At 39.3% G+C, this 24,669-nt stretch overlaps 1 protein-coding gene across 1 annotated transcript in view; it reads right to left on the reverse strand.

The window, feature by feature from the left end:
- The window catches only part of ABHD10 (abhydrolase domain containing 10, depalmitoylase), a 190,632-nt gene that overhangs the window by 80,513 nt on the left and 85,450 nt on the right, over nucleotides 1-24,669 (reverse strand). Inside the window, exon 3 of the mRNA XM_044072512.1 lies at nucleotides 19,932-20,043. Within this exon, the coding sequence (XP_043928447.1) occupies nucleotides 19,932-20,043 (112 nt within the window). The remainder of the gene's footprint in view (nucleotides 1-19,931; nucleotides 20,044-24,669) is intronic.

Consider the following 24,669-nt stretch of genomic DNA (forward strand, 5'->3'; position numbering starts at 1 on the left):
ATATTATTGAACTTGATAACATTAAAGCAGACAATGACTTTTCATGGTACAAATATGAATATACAATGATTTTTACAAGCCTAGACCAATACATGGAAAAACTAAAAGGTATTAAACTTAAAATATTTAAACCGTGATCATTTGGCTTATGTCCAAAGTTTGACATACCCTCGCCCCCCTCCTTCTCAAATTTGGGCCGCAGCAGGGGCATACAAAGTAAATAATGGCCTGTCGAAATGTAATAAAGACAGAAATTAGTCTAATAGAAGACAGAACTAGCTCTATGAATAGCAATACTGGTTATGACTTGAGACGAAGTGAACTCATCCGTAATTTGAACAATGATAATAATGATATGGAGGGCACATGCTAATAAAGACAACAGCCAAAATTTTCACAAGGCAAGGTATACAGGAACTATCCCGAAGCAGAAGGCATATCAGAAACCCAAGAACGAACAGCGCTTCAACAAGCGCAAGCGATAGTCCCTGACTTTGACAATGGTTTAAATATCATCACTAACAGGACTGGAGACTTTAAAATCTTTAATTACTCATCCTGTAGTATTGACCCAATTGTCATGGATTTATTGGCTAAAGGATACACTTTTGTGCCAAGCCAACATATGAATTTAGCTAAGCTGATTATGGATGTAAAACATTTCGTAAGGAAATTGAATTTAGTAGCTTTGTTAGGTAATAATAAACCGGTGGAAAATAAGTTCAAAATAGCCAGTATATATAATCCACCCCTACATCCAGTACTTAATGTTTTTGAGATATTATGAGAGTTAGATTTAAGATTTGTTGATAACATGAAGGGGAAATCTTTCCTACATAATATGTATGGTAATGTACTGAAAAACAAGAACATTAAGTTGGAAGAATGGCAAGCACTAAACCAATTGAGGTTTTCCAAAGTCAGAGTCACCAAGCCAGATAAAGGGGGTGGTCTGACTATATTTGATCAGGATGATTATGTTAAGCTGATGACAGGTTTTATCTCCCTTAACAAATTAAACATAGCACATAACCGTATAAAGGGCTACTGAAATGATTTATTTATAGAAGCCAAGATTAGTGTATAACTTTATAATTATATGACAATGTTGCATCCTAAAGTACCAGTTTTGTTCAGTATTCCCAAGGTACATAAAAACCTTGCTAATCCACAGATGAGACCTCTTATAGATACCCGAGGCTCTATCACATATCCATGTGCAAAATATTGCAAAAATACTTAAAGCACGAGCACCAGATTTGTAAAGATTTCTGGTCGTTTCTTGATAAAATCAACAACTTGGAGTTTGATGTGGATAATAACTTTTTAACAATTGATATAGAAGGATCTTTATAGTTCAATACCCCACAAGGAAGGTGTAGAATGGGTATGTCTGATGCTTAAAAGGCGAGGGGGCAAATTATGTTGAAATCTCCTTAGTAGAAGAATTCCTTAATAAAATTCTAACCATTATTTTACTTTTGATAAAGAATATTACCTCCAAAAAATAGGGGTAGCCATGGGCTCCCCTTGTGGAGCAAGCTTAGCTAATTTAGTGATGGCTTATTGGGTGACGGAGACTATATTTAAGAACGCCCTTTACATCCAAATGTACACAAGGTACCTGGACGACATATTTATAATGTTCAAAGATGATTACAAGCAGGTGAATGAACTGGTGGATTACCTTAATTCCACACAGTTCTTTGAATTCACATTTAAGTTCAGTGTGGAAGAAATAGACCACCTGGACATTAAAGACCTTGATAATAGCAGACGTGTCCAGGATCTATATGAAGAGTACGTGTCCAGGATCTATATGAAGAGTACTTAAACTCAGTTCTGCATTATTCCAGTAGTCACCCATTCTCACAAAAAAGATCAGTGATAAAAGGACAGTTGGTTAGGGCAGCCAAAATAGTTTCATTAGATAAAGACTTTTTGGCTCAATGTGAATTGTTGGTCAGTATTTTACTAGTCGTGTGTACTCGAAAGACTTAATCGGAGCAGCTACAGAAGTCATCCAAATTAAAAGAATGGGGTATTTTTACCCATTCTGCGAGGGCCTCCAGTACAAGGTCAGTCAAGTCAAACTGTTTGTCCTTCATCTCCCTTGAGTCATCCTGAATTATTATTGGAAAATGAGAATAAAGTTTCCACAAATACTAATTAAAATATTAGTTTTATAATATCATTTAATTTAGACAATACAATAATTTCTCATATTATATGAGAAAATCGGGAACTAATAAATAGAGGCATGGGTCTTACTAAAAAACGTGGGCAATGCCCGAAAATAGTCTACAGAAGGGGTTATAATTTAAAAAATCTATTTGACTAATTCTGTCTGCTTACTTTCCAACAACCTGGTATGCAGAGATGTGGAATGTGCAGATTTTGTAAGTACATGGATATAGGTAGGAAATTTGAAGTAAAGAACAAGACATCACATCTAAACAGAAATATACATGTAACTCAAGATTTGTTGTTTATCTGGACAAGTACCAACTTTGTTCAGCTTTCTATATAGGAAAGACGGAGCGTAGGCTCCGAGAGAGGGTTTTATGAGCACCTACATGCGATAGAAAAATGTAAACTGGACAACGCCTTGGCTACACAAGTGGTCAAGTGGTCATACTTTTACCTTTAGGGTAACTGACCAAATATCAATGGATAGCAGAGGTGGTCCAGTCGTATTATGGTTAGAAGAATTGGAGTTGTACTGGCAACTTTTATTAAATGCATTTAATTTCCCAGTCTTAAATGAAGCATGCAGTAGTACATGCTTATTGAAATTGAAGAGCCTGGAAAAATAGAATTGAATTGGTCATTTTATTTAATGCCCAATAGACTAGTCAGTTTATGTTTTACAGTCAATAATGTAATTTATTTGTATTCTTATTTTTATTTCCTTTCCTATTAGTTTATTTTGGGTTTTCTTTTTTTTTCTTATAAAGTAGGGTGTTAATAGGTTAATGTGACTTTAATACAGAGTTCCTAGGTTATACTGGAAGTGTGCACATTGGTTCTTATAAATCATGTGACTGGGTCTAAAGTTTTTAAATGTGTATCATTTTTACATTTATTCAATGATCGATGCTATTGTTGTCTTTTCTTGTACCACTATATCCAGTTTTCTATCATTTATCTTTTGAACTGTTGGTAATAGATGGTCCCATGTGATGTAGACTTCATTTTCTATGATGCTTTGTGGTTCATGTTTCCAGGTTTCCAGTGTTTTTCAGCCACATCAGTATCAAAGTTTGCACAATCTCCAGTGCAACAATCTTGACACATTATTATGCCTTTCAGTAAACAGTCCTTCTGCCACTAGTATGTCACAACCAGCAACGAAGTGGGTAACCGTTTCCAATTCGGTTTTACAAAACCTACATTTGTCCGTTTCTCCCACATGTTCAATGTACTTTGTAAACCAGCATGTACGTAGCCCACTATATCTTGGGAAGCCAATATTAACCGTTCATCTCTTGGTTTGAATTCAACTCTCCTTAACCATTCCTGCATTCACTCCTGATCAACATGAGGTTCTTCCACAAGTTTTCTATACTTGCAACTATATTTATGCATTTTCCACATTTGCCTTTTCATCTGGTCCTTCACCTTGTATTCTTTCTTTTGTTTTTGGCACATTCATTTGCTGCCTGATTTTTATCTACTGGTTTGATTTCCATTCTTGCTTGATGCCGATATGCTTCTGCTAGGTTAAGCAGAGAAGTCATCTTAGATTTATTCTCCTCATGTTTCAAAACTTTCACTATGTTTGGGTCTTGTAAGGTCAGCAGATATATGTGGAGTCCTACGACTGCAGATCTATACATGTAATCAATTTCAAGGAGGCCCATCCCTCCTTCGGAACGGGGAATATATAATCTTGGTATGCACTTACAGCATAGTGCACCTCCAGGTGTTTCTGCAGCTACCTCCTACTGTGCCTCTAGCCATCAAATATTGCCTGTTCATATCTGCATTAATAATTCCAAAACCATGTTACATACAAGTTATCAGGTTATTTTATCTTGAAGCATACATGATAAACACAGGCAGCAAAGTATTTGTTGCAACTGTAAGGTGATAACTTCATTTTTTAAAAGGCTCAAGCCACACCTACTGGGAGTTAAAGAGCTGTACTGGAGGGAATGAGTTAATAGATCATTTGATGAGTATGAAGCATCCTTGTTTAATATCTAATCTATCCAACAAGTTTTGGGGGCAATAAAATCACTCCAAAACTGTAAGTTAGGACAAGAAGAGCAAATTGGTTTATAGCTTGAATTTTGTTCCTCGATGTCATTGCTGTTTTCAGGATTAATTTAAGACTTCTAAAGTATTCCTTACTAAGTTTTATTCACATTTGTTCATGTTTTATTGATGATCCTTCATCAATTCCCAAGTGTTTATACACTCCCTCTTGCTCAAGTTCTTTTATATCACATTCTTGTCTCAAACTGATGTTTTCCTGCGGCTGCAGTTTTCCTGCTTTAAAGGTTTCTTTTGCGCATTTAAGGCCAAATGACATTCTATCATCATCTGAAAATGTTTTGACAACCTGCAGCTGTGTAAACAGCTCTGTTGATGTTGCAGAAGAGGTTTTGAGCCCTAGAAAAGAATATTCCCGATGCCATCTGAGTTGCTGACACGCAGTAAATACATCAGTACTGGTTCAGGGTATGCCTTGTATGCTAGACACAGGTCACCTCTTAGCAGTCTGCTTGATACAGAGTACAGTGACAAGGCACTGAGTTGGTCCATGCTGGACATGTTGTTTAGGCAATGTATCCTTTTTAGCAAGGTATCTGTGTGGGTGTTTCAGATGCTGCATGCATATGAACAGATACATGCCATGGGGGAATTATATTTAATGAACGGCTTAATGAGGGCTGTGTAAAGTGGGTCAATCACATCCCTAGATCTAGACAAAATCCCTTTGTTTATAAGCTGTGCAATACAGGAGGACTATCTTACAATGGATACAGTGGTCAAAAGTTAGGACACCATGCACAAATTCCCAAATCTCTTAAGGGCATACAGTTAACGTGGTATTTCCCTGAGACAGATTACTTCCCAAAGGATACAATAATGCATTTTTTGGCATTAAGTTTCAGTCCATGACTTTGGCAACAGTTACTTATTTAGGACAAACGTTCCTACCGGATAGCCAATATACTGGGGGATTCAGTGACTGGCCCTAGCTTGCAGTCATCTGCAAACTTAGTCACCCAAAGCCTTTTGGTATTGCCTTTTACTTCAGAACAGTAGACAGAAAACAGGAAATATCCTAGCATACAACATTGGGAACTCCACTGATGACCAGTCTCTTTGACAAAGTTAACTTCCCCAATTTTGATCTTCTGCATCTTATGAACCAGTTAGCAATCCAGCGTGTGAGAAAAGGGTTTATTCCCAGTTTATTCAGCTTTTCTATCATACCCGAGTGGGGAACTGTGTCAAAATACTTGGCCACATCAAGTTATGCAGTGTGTACCCCAATTTGCCTTCATCCACTGCTTTAGTGACCTTTTAAAAAAAAATCCCCCAGACTGAATAAGCATGACCTGCCCTTGATGAATCCAAACAGACGGGTTCAGTATTTGTAGATTCCCTATGTCCTGATTGATTAGTTCCATTTAAGTCTTTGCATGGCTACGCACAGGAGGTTAATCAGACTTATGGGTCTGTAATTGCCTGGGTCAGTGGAAGGTCTTTCTTTATATGCAGGGGGAATAACTGTAGCTCTTCTCCATTCTCTTGGTAAAAAAAACTGTACAGAGGCAGAGATCGAACAGTGATATTAGGGGTACAGTTAAGTCATGCTTCATGCTATTTAAAATGTATACAGGTATACTGTCAGAACTCACTGATGCAGTTATTTGTTAGCTTTTGATAGCACTTTTAGGACTTTGTCTTGTGTGACAGCTGGAGATGAGCCAGTTTCAGGTATATATCGAAGAGCAGATAGATCGGAGAGAGGGTTAAAGTTACAGCTAAAACTTAGCCAGTTGGGTCGCTACATTTTCAACCTCCGTATAAGTAACATTATTCACAAATCAGCTCAGCCCACTGCTGCAGTGCATTTTTGAGATTACGAACATAACTAAAAAATGCCTTTTAGCTGCCTTTGGCTTGGGTAGCCATTTTAACCTCAAACAAGGCTTTGGTGGATTTTATTATGCTCATGAGTAATTTTAGTGACAAGGGCTCTAATATTCTGGGAATTACTCTTCTTACATTTGGTCGAAATTCTTTTCCTTTTATTATAAAGCTTGTTGATATAACGTCTTGATATGCCTTCGCCACCTGAGGAGAGAAACTTCCACTCACTCTCCGCTTCCCCAATCTCCCAGACCTCTCCACCTACTCCTCTTTCTGGGCACGGCTTAAACAGTATCAAGTCTAAAGAAGAATGCAGATTGCTTTTTTATTGGTTTAAATCAGCCACATCCCTACTTTTCTCTTGCACCTTTAGGCATCTCTTTCTCCCTTTCTTAGATTTTCTTCTCATCTCTACAGAATATGATTTTGAGATCTTCTACCTCAATGTAAATACTGTATATAACAACCTGTGTGTGCTATTCTTTCCTTACTATCTCCAGAATACACACTATGCCTCAGTGTGCTCTCCTGCATCCATTTTAACATTCTACCTCCATCTCCTCTACTAACTCTATCAACTTCCAACAGCTGCATATGTTTTAACTACTGCATTGTCACAACTGTTTGCTCAGCGTTAGCACCATAAACAATATACCGGTCTATGTAATATTTTTTATTAACTTCTCTAAAGTTATTCTTATGTCTGGGCTAAGATCAAAATGGGTCCAATTGGATTAGTGCTCTACCCGGGTTACAAGCTGAGTAAATACATTAAATCTCTCTTGCATAATGACCAGCCATGCCGAGAAATGGCAGGAAAAACTACCACTGACATCCTTTAAAGGAGACAGCTTCAGGGCTTTTGCTGTTGCTGTTCCTGGAATAAGAACAATATACTTCAGGCTGACTATTCTCATCTCTGGATGGGAGCACATGCTAGAGATTACCACTGCATCCACAATGATTCTTCTCTTACTCTTGGATTTTTTTTCTGCTTTTGGTCGTGTCTATACTATGACTAATGCAGAATCGCTTTCAACCTAAGTGAGAGGGAGAATGTGAGGGAAGTCTCAAACTAAAAGCTTTGAGTATCTTCTCTCTTACTGTTTTCCAGCTCATAACTTGGGGAGTAAAAATTCAGTACCACTAAATAAGGTTAAGGAAGGACAACCTAAATTCTCAGCAATTTCAGTTGGGTACAACCAGGCATGATGACATACAGTCTATCCAGCAACTGCTATGCTCACTGAATTGTGCATCAAAACCATATGACAAGATTCAATACAGTACACAGAATCAATACTTAACTGGAAATCTTTGACCAGTGCCCTTCAAAATAACTTTTCCAAGATTTAAGAAGTCACATCCAAAAGATTATGCTGGAACCTTAACATTCAAAACAAATAAACAAGTGGTCTAACAGAAAAGGTAGATGATTCATACTATCTTTCCTCTAGCAGTTCAGCACTCTATAGACCGTCAGTGGTTTAGACTACTGGGATCTGGGGAGTGGAAGCTTTTACCAGAGCTGCCACAGCAGTGAAGCTATCAAAGGATTCTAGGCCCAAAACTTCCAATTCTTAGCAGGCCAAGGGGTCCTGTCCAGTCTCCTAGGTATGGGGTTATTTAAAAAGAAATAATCAATCAGGGTCTTTCCATACCTTCCTAGTAACAAGTTTCTTCGCTTACCTGGAAGCCTAAGGAGACCAAAAGGCCTCCTGCACAACCTTCTCTGGAAACAAGGGGGGACACAGCCCTACACACCCCCTTCTCCTTTACTGTTCAAAAGTATCTTCACAAATTTGAGCTCATCAGGGGGAGGACTATAGAGACTGCAAAACGTCTCATTTCTGTTAGCAGTGTCTGGTACTGAAGACTTCAATGGAGCATCTATGTGCTTCCCCTCTTCCATAGCCTTATTCTCCTGTTATTGGAGGAGAGCTTCCCAAGGATGAAGTGGTGGGTGAAACTGTACTACAACGTGAAGTTCAGAAAAACAACTCTAAGATTATCTCTATTTTATTTATTTATTGCAGTTGGTTTACCAGGATAGTCCATTGGGCCAAATGAACCCATTTTCAATGGAGTCCTGGGGAGAAAAGCTCCAAAAATGTAGGTACAGAATTAATCTATCTAGGTTATATCTATCAACAATCTAAGTACAGCAGGTTATTAATGATAATTATACAGATGCAAAAGATTAAAGCAAATAATTTCAAAAATAGTACAGCAAACATTAGAAATACAGACTCGTGATGAAACATACTGAAGATACAGACTAACAGAAGGAATAATACAAAGCAATACTGAAAGTAATTGCATATTAGGAAGCATAGACTTGGAGGCCCAGTCTAGTACATTCTTTGCAAATATCATAGAAATAATAATGTGTGTGTTGGGGAAAATAAGGAAATTTGCTGGAGCAAAGAGAAGGAAAATGAAAATAGCCAGTGTTAGTTATGTAGGGTGGGAGCAAGAGCATTCCCACTGTGATGCTAGATATGAGTAAAGAGATCTTTTGAAAGTAAAATGGTTAGAGGTGGTGCGAATGGACGGTGGTAGGGAGTTCCAGAGGCGAGCTAGGCCATAGGATAGAAGGTTTTTGCCTGGGGGATGTGTAGGTTTGTAAACTTCTAATAGATTTTGATTATTTGACCTTAATACTCTATCAGGTAGGTGCATTTTAAAGGCAGAAGAAAGGGAGGGACAGAGGGAGGGGTTGAGAATGAGCTTATGGGCAAGAGTTAGTTGAGTGTAAGTGAGATGATTGGGTAGTTCTAGCCAGTTTAGTTTTTGAAGAGAGGAGCAGTGGTGGGTGGAGGACTTATGGCTGGTAGCGAATTTGGCGATTTTGTTATAGCAAGAGGAAAGTTGCTTTTTTAAAGAGGACTGAAGATTAGTTAGGAGTGGGGCTCCATAGAGAAGGGAGGGGATAAGGAAGGAAGTAGAGAGAGTGATTTTAGTGGCAGGTGTAAGGTGGTGATTTTGTCGGTAAAGCATACCTAGTTTTTGACGGGTTTTTTGATATTTAGTTGTAGGTGGGAGTTGAATTTGAGCTGGCTGTCAATTTGGACCCCAAGTAACTTGGTCTCTGACACTAGTTCTAGAGGCGAGTTATTTTGACTAGTAATACAGAATGTGTTTATATCGAACGGAGTGACTTTAGAGGGGGGTGAATATCATTAATTTGGTTTTGGAAGCATCGAGTGCAAGATGATTTGTTATCATCCATTGCTCTGTGGTAGAAAAGGCATCTTGTGTAAGTTTTAGGAGTGTGGGGATAGATGTGGCAGAACAGATAATAGTTGAATCATCTGCATATTGGATGATATTTGAGAATGGGATAGATTTGTGGAAATCATTTATAAATATATTGAAGAGAAGGGGACCCAGTATGGAGCCTTGCGGAACTCCGGTAGGGGTACTAAGAAATAAGGAGGTGGCCTTTTTCCATTTTACTGCTTGATTTCTATTGGATAAGTAGCTGGAGAACCAATTCAAAGAGGAGGGAGACAGGTTAAGTTCTGAGAGTTTAGTTAAAAGCAGGCTGTGTGAAATAGTGTCAAAGGCCTTGGAGAGGTCAAGTAGTAGGTTAGAAACAACTAGGCCAGAGTCACGGGCTTTATTTACAGTTTCAAGGAAGGAGAGGAGGGCTGTCATAGTGCTATGATTTGGTCTGAATCCATGTTGTGTGGGAGTTATAAGGTGATTATCTAAGAGATGTGGTAGGAGTTGAAGTTGGACACACTTTTCTAGGAGTTTAGAAATGGGAGACAGGATAGCTATGGGACGGAAATTAGTAACATTATTATTGTTGCCACCTTTATGTAATGGTATGATAAAGGCCTGTTTCCAGATTTGGGGTACTATACATTCTTGGATGGAGCGGTTGATTAAAATGCTAATGGGGTAGGCAATTGCTTCAGCAGCTATACTAAGAAAGTAAGAAGGGATGTTATCAGGAGCGTTGGTACATGGCTTCAATTTCAGAAGGAGTTTCTTTATAGTAGAAGTGGGTATAGGTTTTAATGAGAATAGAGGGGAGTCGGAAGAGGGGGAGTTAGGGGGTGATGAAGATGATGATAAAGTTAGCATAGAAGAGGAGGTAGAGGATAGAGAATTGGTAGATGGGAATGAGGGAGTAATAGCAGTGTAGGATAAAGTGTTGGTAGGGGAGGGGGGGGGGTTATTGGGGAGTGTGGTGGTGTTAGAGAATGAAGAGATCAATTTGAAAATAGATTCAATAAAAAAAAAAAAAAAAAAGTTAAATTGTGTAGTTAAGTCTAATTCAGGAGCATTAGTGTCAGGGGTGGGGGTATCTGGTTTGCTGGGGTTAAGGAGCGTAGAGATACCTTTCCAGAATTTCTGAGGGTTGGTTTTATTATTTTTTTGGAGTACAGAGAAGTAGTTTTGTCGATCTGAGATGATGAGCTTTTTTACTTTATTTTGAAGCGTTTTGTATTCATTTTGGAGCAGGGGGGGGGGTCTTGTTTTTCTGGTAGTGTGCCCAGACTATCTCTATTCCTCATGGTTGCTAGTGTATGTTTGGTAAGCCAAGGGGCGGATTTAATTTTTATTCGCTTTGTCCTTAAGGGAGCATGGGAGTCTAGTAGTTTTAAGAATGTTGAGTTGAAATGGGCAACTGCATTATCTAGTGATAATGTTTTTAGACAATTCCAGTTCATTGCTTTAAAGAGTTTGAGAAGGTTGTTGTGTTAAAGTTTTTTTGGTTACGGATAGTAATATAATTATGGGTGCGATGTAGGATTGAGGGAAGTCGGTGAGTGAAGATGGGTATGTGGTCGACTAAGGGGATCGGGGAGAGTGCCACTGTTGGAGAAATAGTGAGGATGGGAGACTAGGATCCAGTCCAGAATACTGCCGTTAGAGAGTTTTTTTGAGGGGCGAGTTACAGAGTTGATTAGTTGTGAAAAATTGTAGAGGTTGATGTTGAGAGTTTGTCGGAAACTGAATAGAGGCCCAGTTAATATTCATGTCTCCTAAGATTATGGTTTCATTACTAATGTTATTGGAGAGCCAGGAAACGATATCTTAGAGTGTAGAAATATTATCCCCTGGGGGGATATAGAGGGAAGCTAGACATATGTGTTTGTGTTTGTTGATTTGTAGTAGAGTAAGGAGTACTTCGGCGTTGTTAAAGTGTGGAATAGGTTCGTTATAGGGAGTAACTAGCAAGGAGGATGAGTGTAGGAGAGCTACTCCTCCACCTTTTTTGTGAGGCCTGTCTTTTCTTATGATGGAATAGTTTGGAGGAATTATTTCAGAGTCTTTTATATGGGGTTTTAACCAGGTTTCAGAAATGGATAGGATGTCAGGTTTATTGTGTATGAGCCAAGCATGGAGGTTTGGGACTTTGTTTACTATACTTTGGGAGTTTAATGAAGTAAGTATTATAGGCTTGTCTATAGTGGTTGTGGTGGGGGGGGCCTGGGTTCGGATGGATGTCACCTGATAATAGAGTGGTAATCAGATGAAAGTAAGGTAACTAGACAGTTTAGTAACAAGATTGGGTAATATTGTGATTCTGAGGGTTTTGCTAGGAGTTATGGGGGTGGAATGTGTTTGAGAGGTGATAAGTTTCTATCGGAAAAGAAGGAGGTTTTTTGTAGGGTATAGATGGGGAGAAATAGGAGAGTGCGAGTGTAAGAGAGGGGAGTTAAGATGGCTGGTTACATGGAAGTATTGTGAATGGAAGGAATTAATGGGTTGGGAGAGGTAGTGAAGATAGAATAAATTAAGAAGTAGTAGTAGTAAAAGGGAGATGAATGAGGGTTTTGTGAGCATGTTGAATTAGAGTTACTAAGAAGAGCAATGTTGTTGTTGAATTATATATGTATATAAGAGACAATTATGTATAGAGGAGCTGGTATGTACCTAATTAGTAGTGTGGGAGTGGAGAGTTATATTAGGATTGGAGAGGGTGTGGTTGGGGGAGGGTGTCAGAGGGAGAAATGGAAAGCTATTGGTTAGGTGGGATGTTAATAGAGAGGTGAATGAAGGTTTAGTTTTGGCGGGAAAAATGAATGGGTGTTTCTAGAATGTAGGAGACTGATTAGTGTAGAATGGCAGTGGGTGTGGTTTAAGGAGTGATAAAGGTAGAGGTGCTGGGGGCGGGTGAAATTTGGGGGCAGGGTAGGGGAGCAGAGTGAGCCCGAAGGGCGAACGGAGCGGGTAGAACCTAGGAGGGCAGGAGAAGATAGAGAGCCTATCAGTGGAGCATAGTTTGTAAAAGGGTAAGTAGAGGGGACCTAGATATAGTAGGTAGAGTGGGCTGAAGGTTTTAGGAGAGAGAGTGGGATGAAGAAATGTTAAAACTTTAGAGTAGAAGAAATGAGTGAATTTAATCTAAATTAGTGGAGAGAGGAAGCCATCTAGTGGACAAATGCAGAAGTGCACTTAGCCCACCAGGGCAATCTTTGGGCTGAAGTAGACTGAAGGGAGAAGGGAGCTAGTATAACTCAGGGAACTATATGAGGGGTGAAGAGCAGAGAGATAGAAATAAGGGGGTTAAGGCTGCTGGCTTTCCTGGCAGGGAGCGTACTACATTAGCTAGCAGGGTTTAAGGGAGTACAGTAGATTAAGATTTAGCAGCACATGCACGTACTTCCTGATATTCTTCTGGGAGACTCTTGGATTCACTTTCCACAAAAAAGGGGGTTGAGGCAGCAGAGTGTAATTATTCCTTGAGCAATTGGATGAGCATATACTACTTTAGTTGGGTCAAGGTATCCACCCAGGGGAAATCACAGGGGGAATTTCAGGGCAAGAAAGCTGGAGAACAGGGGAAAAGGTTGAAAGAAAAATAGTGCGTTAGTAACATAAAAAACACCTCATCTCCTAGTAGTGAATAACAGGCAGGTAACAAGCCTGTGTTACTATCAAAAATCAACAATAATCAAGTAACAACGAGGTAAAAACGAGTTCCCTTGGCTGATGGAAGAGTCAATTGGAAGCAACAGTTGGGAATGTATCAGGACAAATATGTGGATCAACATGCTTATCTAAACATACATACGCTTATTTAAACATACGATAGCAAGAATAGGTATTGCATTCATTTAACAAAACTACTAATGAAGGCAAATTGTTAGACCAGGGTCGCTAGTTATGGATTTGTAATTTATGCTCAGGTTAAGCGACCAAACTACTAATGCAGGCAGATTGCTAGATAACAATGCTAAGGTACAGTTGTAAACTAAGGAAGTTGATATTAGCAGAATACATTTAAACAGCTAAATGCATCACAACACTCATTTTTACCAATATCATTACCAAATAGGCAGCGTACATTTAAATCAGTACGAAGACCTAGTAAACAATTAGTTTTACAAATAGGTACTATCAAAATAGGCAGGACAGTGTCGTTATACAATGTGCCCTACAACAGCGTCTCGCTAAGCACGTGGCAAGATAGCACTTGCATGTGGAAGTTGGCATTAGCAAAAAACATGTAACTATTAAATTCCACGGCGTTTAAAGGTTACATAATCAGTACACTCCTTAAAACAGCAGATAATGACTTTAACTAAAGGCGTTTACAAAAAATTTAAACTAGTAGACTCCACAGCGTTTGTGGATTACATATTCCAGTACACTCCACAGAACAGCAGATAATAGCTTTAACAATACGTACATTTGCCTAGCACACCTATTGTAGCCATCAGTGTGTTAATAGAGGGACATTCCCGATGACGCAGTTGTAACAAAGTAATTCAGAATTGCAAGTAACTAGCGTGTCAGTATTCAGCATATATCTAATACATCAGCTAATATTCTAACGAGACAAGACTATCCTTGCACTGTCTGAACAGAGAACGAGATGGAGTTAAACAATAAAAGCAGCAATACATGTACAAACAGGTTCTACTTACTGTAGCAGTGCACTCTCAGCCAAGGACACACAGCAGCCAAGATGGCGCCCAAGGGTTGGGAGGGACTTTATCACTTCCAGGAGGATGTATGGGAAGAGGGGGGAGGAGCAGGGGTGTGTGTTTGCGGGTACAGACCGGAAGAGCTGTACGTCTGCGGTAAGGGGGAGTTGATGTATAGGTAGTTTCTAAATGGATGAATCGGTCCAGGAAGTGAGGAGAAATCTAAGGAGTAGGGCTAGGTAGTGGAAGACAGAAATATAATGAGCAGGATACTTAATTAGATAAGAGGAGGAGAGAGCGAGAGAGAGAGGGAGAGAGAAGAGAACAATGTAACGTAGTGTAATAGCGAAAACCCAAATATCACAGGCAGGAGTATTAAATAGATAAGGGGGAGAGAGAGAGAGGGAGGGAGAAAAGGCAATACAGTACAGTATGATAACAGGGAAGCAGAACCCAGGGGGCATGGGCAGGAGTATAAAATAGATAAGAGGGAGGGAGAGATTGGAAGCAAAGGCAATATAGTACAGTATGTTAACAGGGAACAGAACCTAGGAGGGCAGGAGAAGATCGAGAGCCTATCAGTGGAGCATAGTTTGTAAAAGGGTAAGTAGAGGGGACCTAGATATAGTAGGTAGAGTGGGCTGAAGGTTTTAGGAGAGAGAGTGGGATGAAGAAATGTTAAAACTTTAGAGTAGAAGAAATGAGTGAATTTAATCTAAATGAGTGGAGAGGAAGCCATCTAGTGGACAAATGCAGAAGTGCACTTAGCCCACCAGGGCAATCTTTGGGCTGAAGTAGACTGAAGGGAGAAGGGAGCTAGTATAACTCAGGGAACTATATGAGGGGTGAAGAGCAGAGAGATAGAAATAAGGGGGTTAAGGCTGCTGGCTTTCCTGGCAGGGAGCGTACTACATTAGCTAGCAGGGTTTAAGGGAGTACAGTAGATTAAGATTTAGCAGCACATGCACGTACTTCCTGATATTCTTCTGGGAGACTCTTGGATTCACTTTCCACAAAAAAGGGGGTTGAGGCAGCAGAGTGTAATTATTGCTGGAGCAATTGGATGAGCATATACTACTTTAGTTGGGTCAAGGTATCCACCCAGGCGAAATCACAGGGGGAATTCAGGGCAAGAAAGTGTAGGAGTGCACTCTCAGCCAAGGACACAGCAGCCAAGAACGGGCGAAGTTCACAGTTCAAAATCTTACAGATGCGGTAGGCCCATGCAGAGATGTCTGCAAACTCATCATGTACCATGTCATGGACACTCACACTAAGGGATCAGAACAAATCCTTGTCAATATCCACAATGATGGCTTGGCTTCAACTCTCAAATTAAGGGGTCCATCCCTACCAATATGGGAACTACTAATTTGAAAGAAAGAAAAACATTATATATATATATATATATATATATATATATATATATATAAAACAGTGCAGACTGCAACAGCACAGAGAGGCTAAAACGTCAACTCCATCAGCTGAAGGCCAAAGAAACTTTCAGCATGTGATCAATCAATGACCCTACCACCACCAAAGGTAACACAAGCTAAGGAAAATCTGTCTGCATTAAGCATGGGCTCTTGCAGGATACTCATTGGCTTTGTGGAACTTGGCATTATAACGAGAGTGGGTAAAGATGAGCTGGCTCTCTCTGCCCTGGAAATGGAGGGGGTGAGAACAAACATCTCAACATGCATCTGTACCACAACCTTTGAATTCTTTGCATAATCTATACCCTAATACTTATATTTTGGCTGAAATCAAAATGGGTCCAATTGGATTAGTGCTCTACCCCGGTTACCAAGCTGAGAACTGTGTATACAAAACAGACCTGAAGGACATGACAGATGACAGTCTACATGACACAAGGCTTAATTAACTTGATGTAAGAAAAAAACAGATGCTATCATACTTATCCCAGACAGAAGGTCATCCACCACACTGATCAGCTCCAGAACACCATAATCACCATGTATCTCGCCTCTTTTCCAATACAGACTTTTTACAACAGACAGGAGAGGTAATTTTAAGAAAAAAAAGGCTCCTACTGCAAGACTCCATTTTCTTCGTAGATTTATCTTTAGTTTTAGAAAATGCAGTTTTGATTTTTCTACAGATAAGTCTGAAGAAAGAGTGTGAAAATAACGCAGAGTCATTTTTACCTGTGAGCTTGGCCAAGTAGCAAAGACAACATGAACAATAGTAAGGAGCATGGGATTATTTATAAAAGGAAGAGATGCAACCTGTAAGATTTCTTTGCTAAGGTAAGAGCTGTGGTCACAGTCCTAATGGTTTAAAAAGGATGAAATCACACTATGGCAGCTCACAAACTATTACTGCCCCTTTTACTCTGCTCTATTTGATTGTTTCTTGCCAGGCTACTTTATCTGGTATAAAAAGGACATCATTACTGGGTCTCTCCTATACATGTGGCTTCCTTTTGGCTCTTTGCATGCTGATATCCTTGTCTTCCTTAACAGCAGGTCCAAGGGTCGGGGGTGAAGAAGAGTTATGGCAATGGAGCAAAGGTGGTCTACTTTGCAGGGTTGGGCTGTATGTGCATCAGATTTTCTCTCTGCCATCCAATGGTGGAATGCCATGGTAATAAAGACCTTCCCTGTCTCACGTCAGTACCTAAAGCACTAGACTGGAATCTCAATTAACAAGCAGGACCTACCCCACCAATACACTAGCCAGTACAGTGCCATACAATGGCATGTCAAAAAGTTGCAAATCAGGTATTATCAAAGCTGCTCTCAGCCTTGTCTTCTGCACCCACCAGGGCATCAAGTGACTAATAGCCCTAGTTAATAAAACTTTGGACAGGAGAATGGCTATGCGTTATTCATCAGGCACAGACATGACAAACGCTGAGGCTAGGGAAGCCAGCTCCTTTGAACATGCCTTACCAAGCAGATAGGAAATGCAGATTCTGCCTTGCGTTCCATCCACCAAGTGCCAATATTTTTCACTTCCTCTTATCGACGTAGTTCATTAATCCATTTGATGGCTAATCTTGGGGAATTCTAATGCCTTGGCAAGCAATGAATCTCATGAAACTGCTACAAAGTTACCAGGTTAGCTTCCCTCAGGTAGTTTCAACTAAAACCCATTAAATCTGGACACTATACACATGATCCTCCAAGGGCTGTCTTGAAACGAAGGATTTAATTTTTGTGAACTTCTCTTGGTCTATCCACTACCTAGTTCACTCCCGGATTTAAACACCTATCTTGTCTCCATTACAAATGATCAAATTTTGAGTTCTCAGGGCTGTCAATTCCTATGCCAGATTCTCCACCAATTCCTTGACAGGATCAGTGCAGATGAACCTGATGTACTGGTGACAGCATATAAATAACAAAAAAATGCTACACTCTGCTACTTACTGGTGCTCTGGATATGGTTGTGCATTCTAGATCTGTGGTTTGACAAGAACCACTGCTTGGTCACAAAGTGCAGCTGAAACACATGCTACAGTGAAAGCTGGAACAAAGGTAGAGCAGATGCCCCTTTTGAAGGATAAACTTATTCTGGATATACATTATGCTTTGTACCAGATGAAAAAGTGTCCTGGAAAAAGGCAGTGTTCTTGTATAAATGGATATATGCTGCATAGATCAGCCTAGCTGCACATTTTTTCATGCAGCCCAGCCTGTCTGATAAAGCTTTTTTTTTTTTTTGGATGATTGTGAAGAAATTGCACATTTCTATGAAAAGAAGGCTGTCAAGATAAGGTAAGGACTGTGCTCTGGAGTCTGACCCTATGAGGTTGCTTACAGCTTGAGTCAGTTAGGTCAATTTTTCTCTTAAAAGTTTCACCTCCTTGAAAACTGGGGTGTTTCTGTGCTTAAGAGGATTCACTTCAGTCCTCAAGAAATCCTCTTTGGATGCAAACTTGGAGAAATACTGCTCTTCTCCAATCTTCCTTTTCTGAGATAATTTACAGAGATGGTGGTCTACAGCTGTATTAACATCTGATATCACATGGCTTGTTAACATCTAGGCACAGTAATTGGAAACCCTACTCTGTGCAGCTAATGACTTCCTGAAGCTGAGGGAACAATATTAAGATCTAGTCCTTGTTGACTTCTCAGTGGCATCCAACACTAAATTGGCATCCTTGTCAAGCATTTAAAAGTGCATTATGGGGTTATAAGGGGTCATCATTGAGTGGTTTGTTTCTTACTTTTCTGAATATACTCCTGATTTTGTCTCTGGTGTAAATTAATCAGTCTACTACTTTATGGACTGAGGCATACCTTAGGCTTCAACTTTGGCTCCTTTGTTATTCATCAAGAGCGCATGCTGCCACTGAATGAGGTCACTGCTGGAAGGAATATTTACTCACTATCCGTCATATGTAGATGATAACAGACTATGTCACTTCTTTTCTCCCAAGAGTATGACGGACTTTTCTTCTCTTGATGACTGCTTGGAGTCTATCCTTCATGAGCTGAATCAACTGTTTAAAAAGCCAAGACCAAAACAATTCTGGTGTATGCAACAATTACCTTACAGTCAAAGGTTCTGCTATTCTGTCAAACAACTTAAGAATAGAGCCAGACTGAATGTGTGCCTTGCATTCATAATCCAACCACTGCTTGGGATGATGCACAAAGACTTTCACCGACTCATAATATAGCTCCGATCAGATTATATATTACTACTACTAAACCAGACGTTGGGATGGTGACAAATGTGTAGTGTTTTGTCCAACCTTGACTACTGCAATGCCTTCTAGCCTGGGCTTTTGGATGGTAATCTGGCCTGCCAACAGTAGGCCCAGAATTCCAGTTTTGGTTGGTATTTCTAGAACATGTCACATTACACCTATGCTGTTGGATTTGTACTGACTGCAGCCAGACAATGTATTTAAAAGCCCCATTACCACCTTTCACACCCTACACGATCTAGGTCTGTCTTATTTCAAAGAGCTGCTGAGTCAGCCTCATATTCCTACAAGGACACTCAAGTTGTCAAGTGAGTAGCTGGTGGTTGGCCTGGCTTCCTTCCTTAACCAAAACAGTAAAACTAGATTCTTTTAGGAATTCCTTGGAATATCATCTCTTTAGAAGAGTGTTCTGTGAGCCCAGCAAAGATATTCACCTCTAATTTAGAACTTTAAATTTTGAACAGGGTTTAAAATCCATTGTTTTTGTTTTCCACAATTAGAACAATTTTTATAGATGGATTTTAGCATTTATTGCAATGCTTGGGCTTAAGCACTTTAAAATCCACAAGCAAAGAAATACAGATAAAGGGATGCCAAAGGAAGAGAAATGGCATTCGGGAGAGACAGTAGTGCTGCTGGAGACAGGAGTGCCTGTAACAAGTGAATAAGGAAAATTCCTGAATGACGAAGACAGAAATGTTAGTCATGCTTCTCTAGTGCACCAAAGAGGAATCCGAAAATAGTGGCATAAAGTGGTCAGAAGTGAACTCTGTGTGAGATCAATGGCAGAACAGAAAAATGATGTTTAGACAGATGACAATTTTCATTTGAGAAACTCCAAAACATGGTCGGTTCAGCTGGGGAGGAAGGGAGATGTAAAGAAAAAGAAATGGGGGCCTGATGAGCACTGACAAAGCACCTGATCCAAACAATGCTAGTAGGAAAACATGTGCTTGACAAAATTATGTCTTTGCAAGTTGTACTATAAATACTGGAAAAAAAATGAAAGGACACAACTACAATTTGTCATAATAATAATTCTGCAGCCATACCATCTCTCTGGTCAGTGTCCACATTTGTCCCATACCAGAATAATGCACAGATATTAGTTTTCCCAAACTTGAGCATTCAAGAAACAGGCAATAAACTTAAGAAATTACAAACACTCCCTCCTCTATAGCAGTGGAATTAATGTTTAAAGAAAACATTTCTCCGTATATTACACACAAACACAGTCTCATATTAACCTGTGGTCCATCAGTAAGGTCATCTAGTACTGACAAAACATCTTTTTTCCACTTTCCAACTGTGCATTCCTCAAAGACACCTTCGGACATACCACGGCCTGTATAGTCAAACCTGAAAAAACAAGAATTTAGTCAATTAATATGGTGTGATTTTTCTCCCAAAAGCAATACTCAATACATGTCTAAAACCTTCCTATTGCAACTTCAATAGCAATTATGTATTACTTGTTAAAATTAGGCTTATGTCATATTTTTGATTTGTATAATAAAATATCAATGACAATACTGACAATGAAGCAACTCCAAAGCTCTGAGAGAACCTGATAAAATTGTGCAAGTTTATACAGCATAGATGTAAAAGCTCAAATTGTAGGACCACTGCTACAGGACATTATCTGGTGTACAACACATTCTCCTGAAAGAACAAAATAAATCTGAAAGACAATCTATGGAAAAAAATCAAGGGAAATAAGAATGCCCTATTTTTACTATTCTGGATGTCACTCGTGAAGGAACCAATGAGGAAAAGTAAGACAGTGCACTTAAGAGACAAGGAATCCTATTGTATGCTTTATTTGCACAGACACCTATATGAACAAATTCTTGCAAGTTTTGCAAATCCATTACAGCCATTACTATCAGAGCAAACAGACTGGATCTGCTCTTTTCCCCCATCAGCAATAGACAACCTGATATTATTTCAAATTTTAAGAGCTGCTACAATAAGCAGTCATTAAAAAATACTCAATCTCAAATCATAGTCTAATCTCCAAAATTGAGAGCCAACATTCCCTTACTAAGCATTTTCAGGTTTTACTTTTTTGTGCTTTCTGCCTCTATGCCTGCTGACTGCCAAAGTTCTTCCTATTGCTCTTGCATCCATTCCTCTGCCTCTTGGGAGTCCTCAGAACAAGGATGACAGCCAACTGGAGGGACTACCATACAAGCAGCCATGGAGTTGGACTATGCCCTTGAGGGCAATTCTAATGGCACAAATATCCCTGGGTGGCTGTCATGGGCACTTGCATCATTGTCAGGATCTACACACACTTCCTATGCATGTGCAAGCTCTCATATACATGCAAATGAAGGCTACCATCTGCTTGGCTGCACCAAATTTATGAAACACTGATCTCCATGACATTTGCTACACACACAAGTCACCATATGCTAACGGTGAAAAGGCAGATCAGGAATACACACCTTCCATATTCTCCTACCTGGCACCTCCAACACCGGAGACGCTTCTCCACAGGTCTCTAACTACCTGCCACAGGTGAGATGCAGACCACTGGCAATGTCATTCCACCCACTTCCCTAAATGTTTTCTCACTTTACAATCCAAAGGTCATCAACAAATGCTTCTCTTTATGGCTTAGATTGCATGTAGCAGCTTCTTTACTTTCCTTGACTTGGCTGTCAAGCTACTGAGAGAGCACCTGACTTGCTGGATCTCAGAACTGACCAATACCAGTCACACTTCCAAGTGTGTCTACAATTGGTCTTTTCAGTGCTCCTGGAATCTGGGTCATTGGGTCAACAGGTATCACACTTGCCTTTGGTGCTGGAAGATTAAAAGGCCAAAGGTTCTACTCCCACCTCAGATAACTGGATTAATTTCTCATTACTGACACAGCTGTGTAGAATTTAGAAGACGATGCACTCAAGTGTGCAGTCATTTAGACAAGATATTAAACTGAAGCTCCAAATGCTGAATTGTGGTTAACTCAGAAGGACATAAAAAATCCCAAGGAACTTCTCAAAAACAGTTGGGGAACTTCCACAGTGACCTGGCCAGATTTCCTCACTCAGTAAAAATATCGCCTTGAATCACCCCTGAAGAGAGAGGTCACTTACCTAATGGGAAAAGCCCTGCCAACAAATAAATAAATCTGTACAAGACAGAGGCAGAGAAATTTTGCAGTGCTTCCTGTTTCAGATACGAGGTGATCTGCACGTTTGAATTGAGCACTAGACAGTTGGTAAATTAAACAAGCAGGAGTAACAAGAGTGTGTGTTTTATATATATATATATATATATATATATATATATATATATATATATATATATATATATATATATACACACACACACACACACACACATGCATATATATATATATATATATATATATATATATATATATATAGATAGATATAGATATATATATATATATATATGGGTTCATGTTAGAACGTCGACAACTTACTATATTGACAAGTAGCCCTGCACCACGAAATCAACGAAACCCTGAAGCATCGACACTTCAAATAACCGACATCCACTTCACAGACAACGCGCTACACCAACATCGCGTATTACAGGTAACGGGTATTAACAAATGTGAGGTAGGGGGTATATTTATAAACATATGTCACTTAGTCTGACAATAGAAATACATCCCCTACTCACCACATGTTAATACCAGTTACCTGTAATACTGCTGATAGCTGAATATCGGTGAAGTGGATTGTCGGTGAAGTCATGTCGATGACGTGGGTGTCGGTTATTTCAGATTTCGATGCTTCGAGGATTCGTTGATTTCGTGGTGCAGGGCTACTTGTCGATATAGTAAGTTGTTGACGTTCTAACATGAACCCATATATATATATATATATATATATATATATATATATATATATATATACACACATATACATACACACACACCTCTATATATATATATATATATATATATATATATATATATATATATATATATATATATATGTTTGTGCGTGTGTATATCAGCAGCACCCTTTTTCCCCCAATTTTCTACATGGGGTCGGGGTATCGTATAACTGTCACCAACTCTCTCAATTCAGCGCAATACTCCTGCCTTCCTTCAACATTGATGCCTGTCGCAGATCTTCCTTCACACAATCCATCCACCTCACTGCTAGATGTCCTCGCTTCCTCTGACCTTCATGTCTGTCCCAAATCTTCCTCTCCAGATTGTCTTCTGCTTTTCTATACATGTGCCCAAACCACCGCAATCTGTTCTCTTTGATCTTTCCTGCAATTGGAGCTACTTTGGCTTCTGCTCTTATGTCCTCATTTCTTCATCTGTCCTACAGTCTGCATACTACCACCTTTCTCAGGCATTGCATTTCCATCACCTCTAGCTTCAACTGTTCTGCCTTTACTGCCCAGGTTTCTGTACCATACAGTAGTACTGGCCGCACCACTGTCAAACGCCTTACGTTTCAGCTTCTTTGGCATTCTTCTGTCATAACAGCATCCCTGCAAATAGGAATCGGAAAACTAGTGCATCTATCAATGCTAGCATTCTGGCCAATACTGGGGCTAGTAAAATCACTACCCAAAACAGAGGAAGAGTTTAAGGAAAGGGCTGAGCCTTGTTGGTCATCAGTGTGTGGTATTAAAACTGGAAGTGATATTTGTGGTAAACGTAGGAAGACATGAAAGAGTATTCTTAGAATGAGCAGTGAACCCTTTAACCATGATGGGTGGAAATTTAGAATGTATACAAGCAGTAACTTCCTCAAAAATCAAGTGTATTAAACTAGGAGGGTAACCCCTGTCTGTCATGAATAAAGAAAATGTCCTGCGCTGCTCAAAGTATGTAGCTTCTTCACTAATAATTCTAGATAAGCGAATAAATTGACCTCTCACAATATTCCTCTTCATAAAAAAGGGGTGCATGCTATCAAAATGCAAATAATTACTGCAGAAAGTATCCTTTCTGTAAATATTGGAAATCCAAGAGAGGGGTAGACGTCTAATGGAAATGGAAGTATGCAAAAAATTAACCTCATTACCATAAGAGGACACATTAAACTTTAAAAAAAATATGCTCTCCGACATTTCATTAATAAATTCAAAAAGGGATGCCTCACTCCCCTCCCAAATGAAAAAAAACATAATCAATGTACCTCCTGTATAGAGAAATGTACTTAAATCCAGACAGGAATTTAAAAGATTCCACTTCCCAATTAGCTAAAACCAGGTTGGTATAGGATGGAGCCAATTTAGCCCCCATGGCTACCTCCTTAACCTGATGAAAGATGGGAGTTGTTAAAAGAAAAAAAGATCCCATGTAAAGCTAGTGAAGTTAGGGTGCGTATAGTGTTTTTTTCTTTCCACAGAAAATCCTGAATGTTTCACTAGGTAATTCGTAAGGAACTGTAAACCAATATCATGGGGAATATTGGTATAAAAGGACTTAATGTCTAGGGTCACTAAAAGAACATTAGAATGTACAGGTGGATTATTATGGAGAAAGTTTAAGAAATCCTAAGAGTTTAAGAAAAACGGGGATTTCTGAACAATGGGGGTTGATAATGATGTCAACATATTCAGCAATGGCCTCTGTTTTAGTTCTTCTGCTCGAAACTATATGCCTAAAAGGCGGGTTTACTTGATCCTTATGAATCTTCGGTACTCCAAAAAACTCCCTAAATGGGGGTGTTTAAAAGACAAAATCAAATTCAAAATCAGAAAGCAACCAGACCTTTTGAGCGTAGCCAGGGATTTGACTATGTATCTAAAACCTTTTTTAACAGATCCCACATCAACCGAAGAGTAATATTCACTGTTGTTTAAGTCATTCAAAACAGAGTGTGTATACCTATCCTGGGACATAACCACAAGTCCCAAGCCCTTAGGTGCTCTCATAATGCTAATAGCCTCTAAAAAAAGCTTATTCAATCCACCCCTTTTTTTTGCCCCAAAAAAACCTTTTTTCTTTTTTTCACTTTTTTTTTTTTTTTTTTT

This window comes from Protopterus annectens, chromosome 5.part0, assembly GCF_019279795.1.
Source record: "Protopterus annectens isolate FY-2018-M chromosome 5.part0, PAN1.0, whole genome shotgun sequence".
Lineage (NCBI taxonomy): Eukaryota > Metazoa > Chordata > Ceratodontiformes > Protopteridae > Protopterus > Protopterus annectens.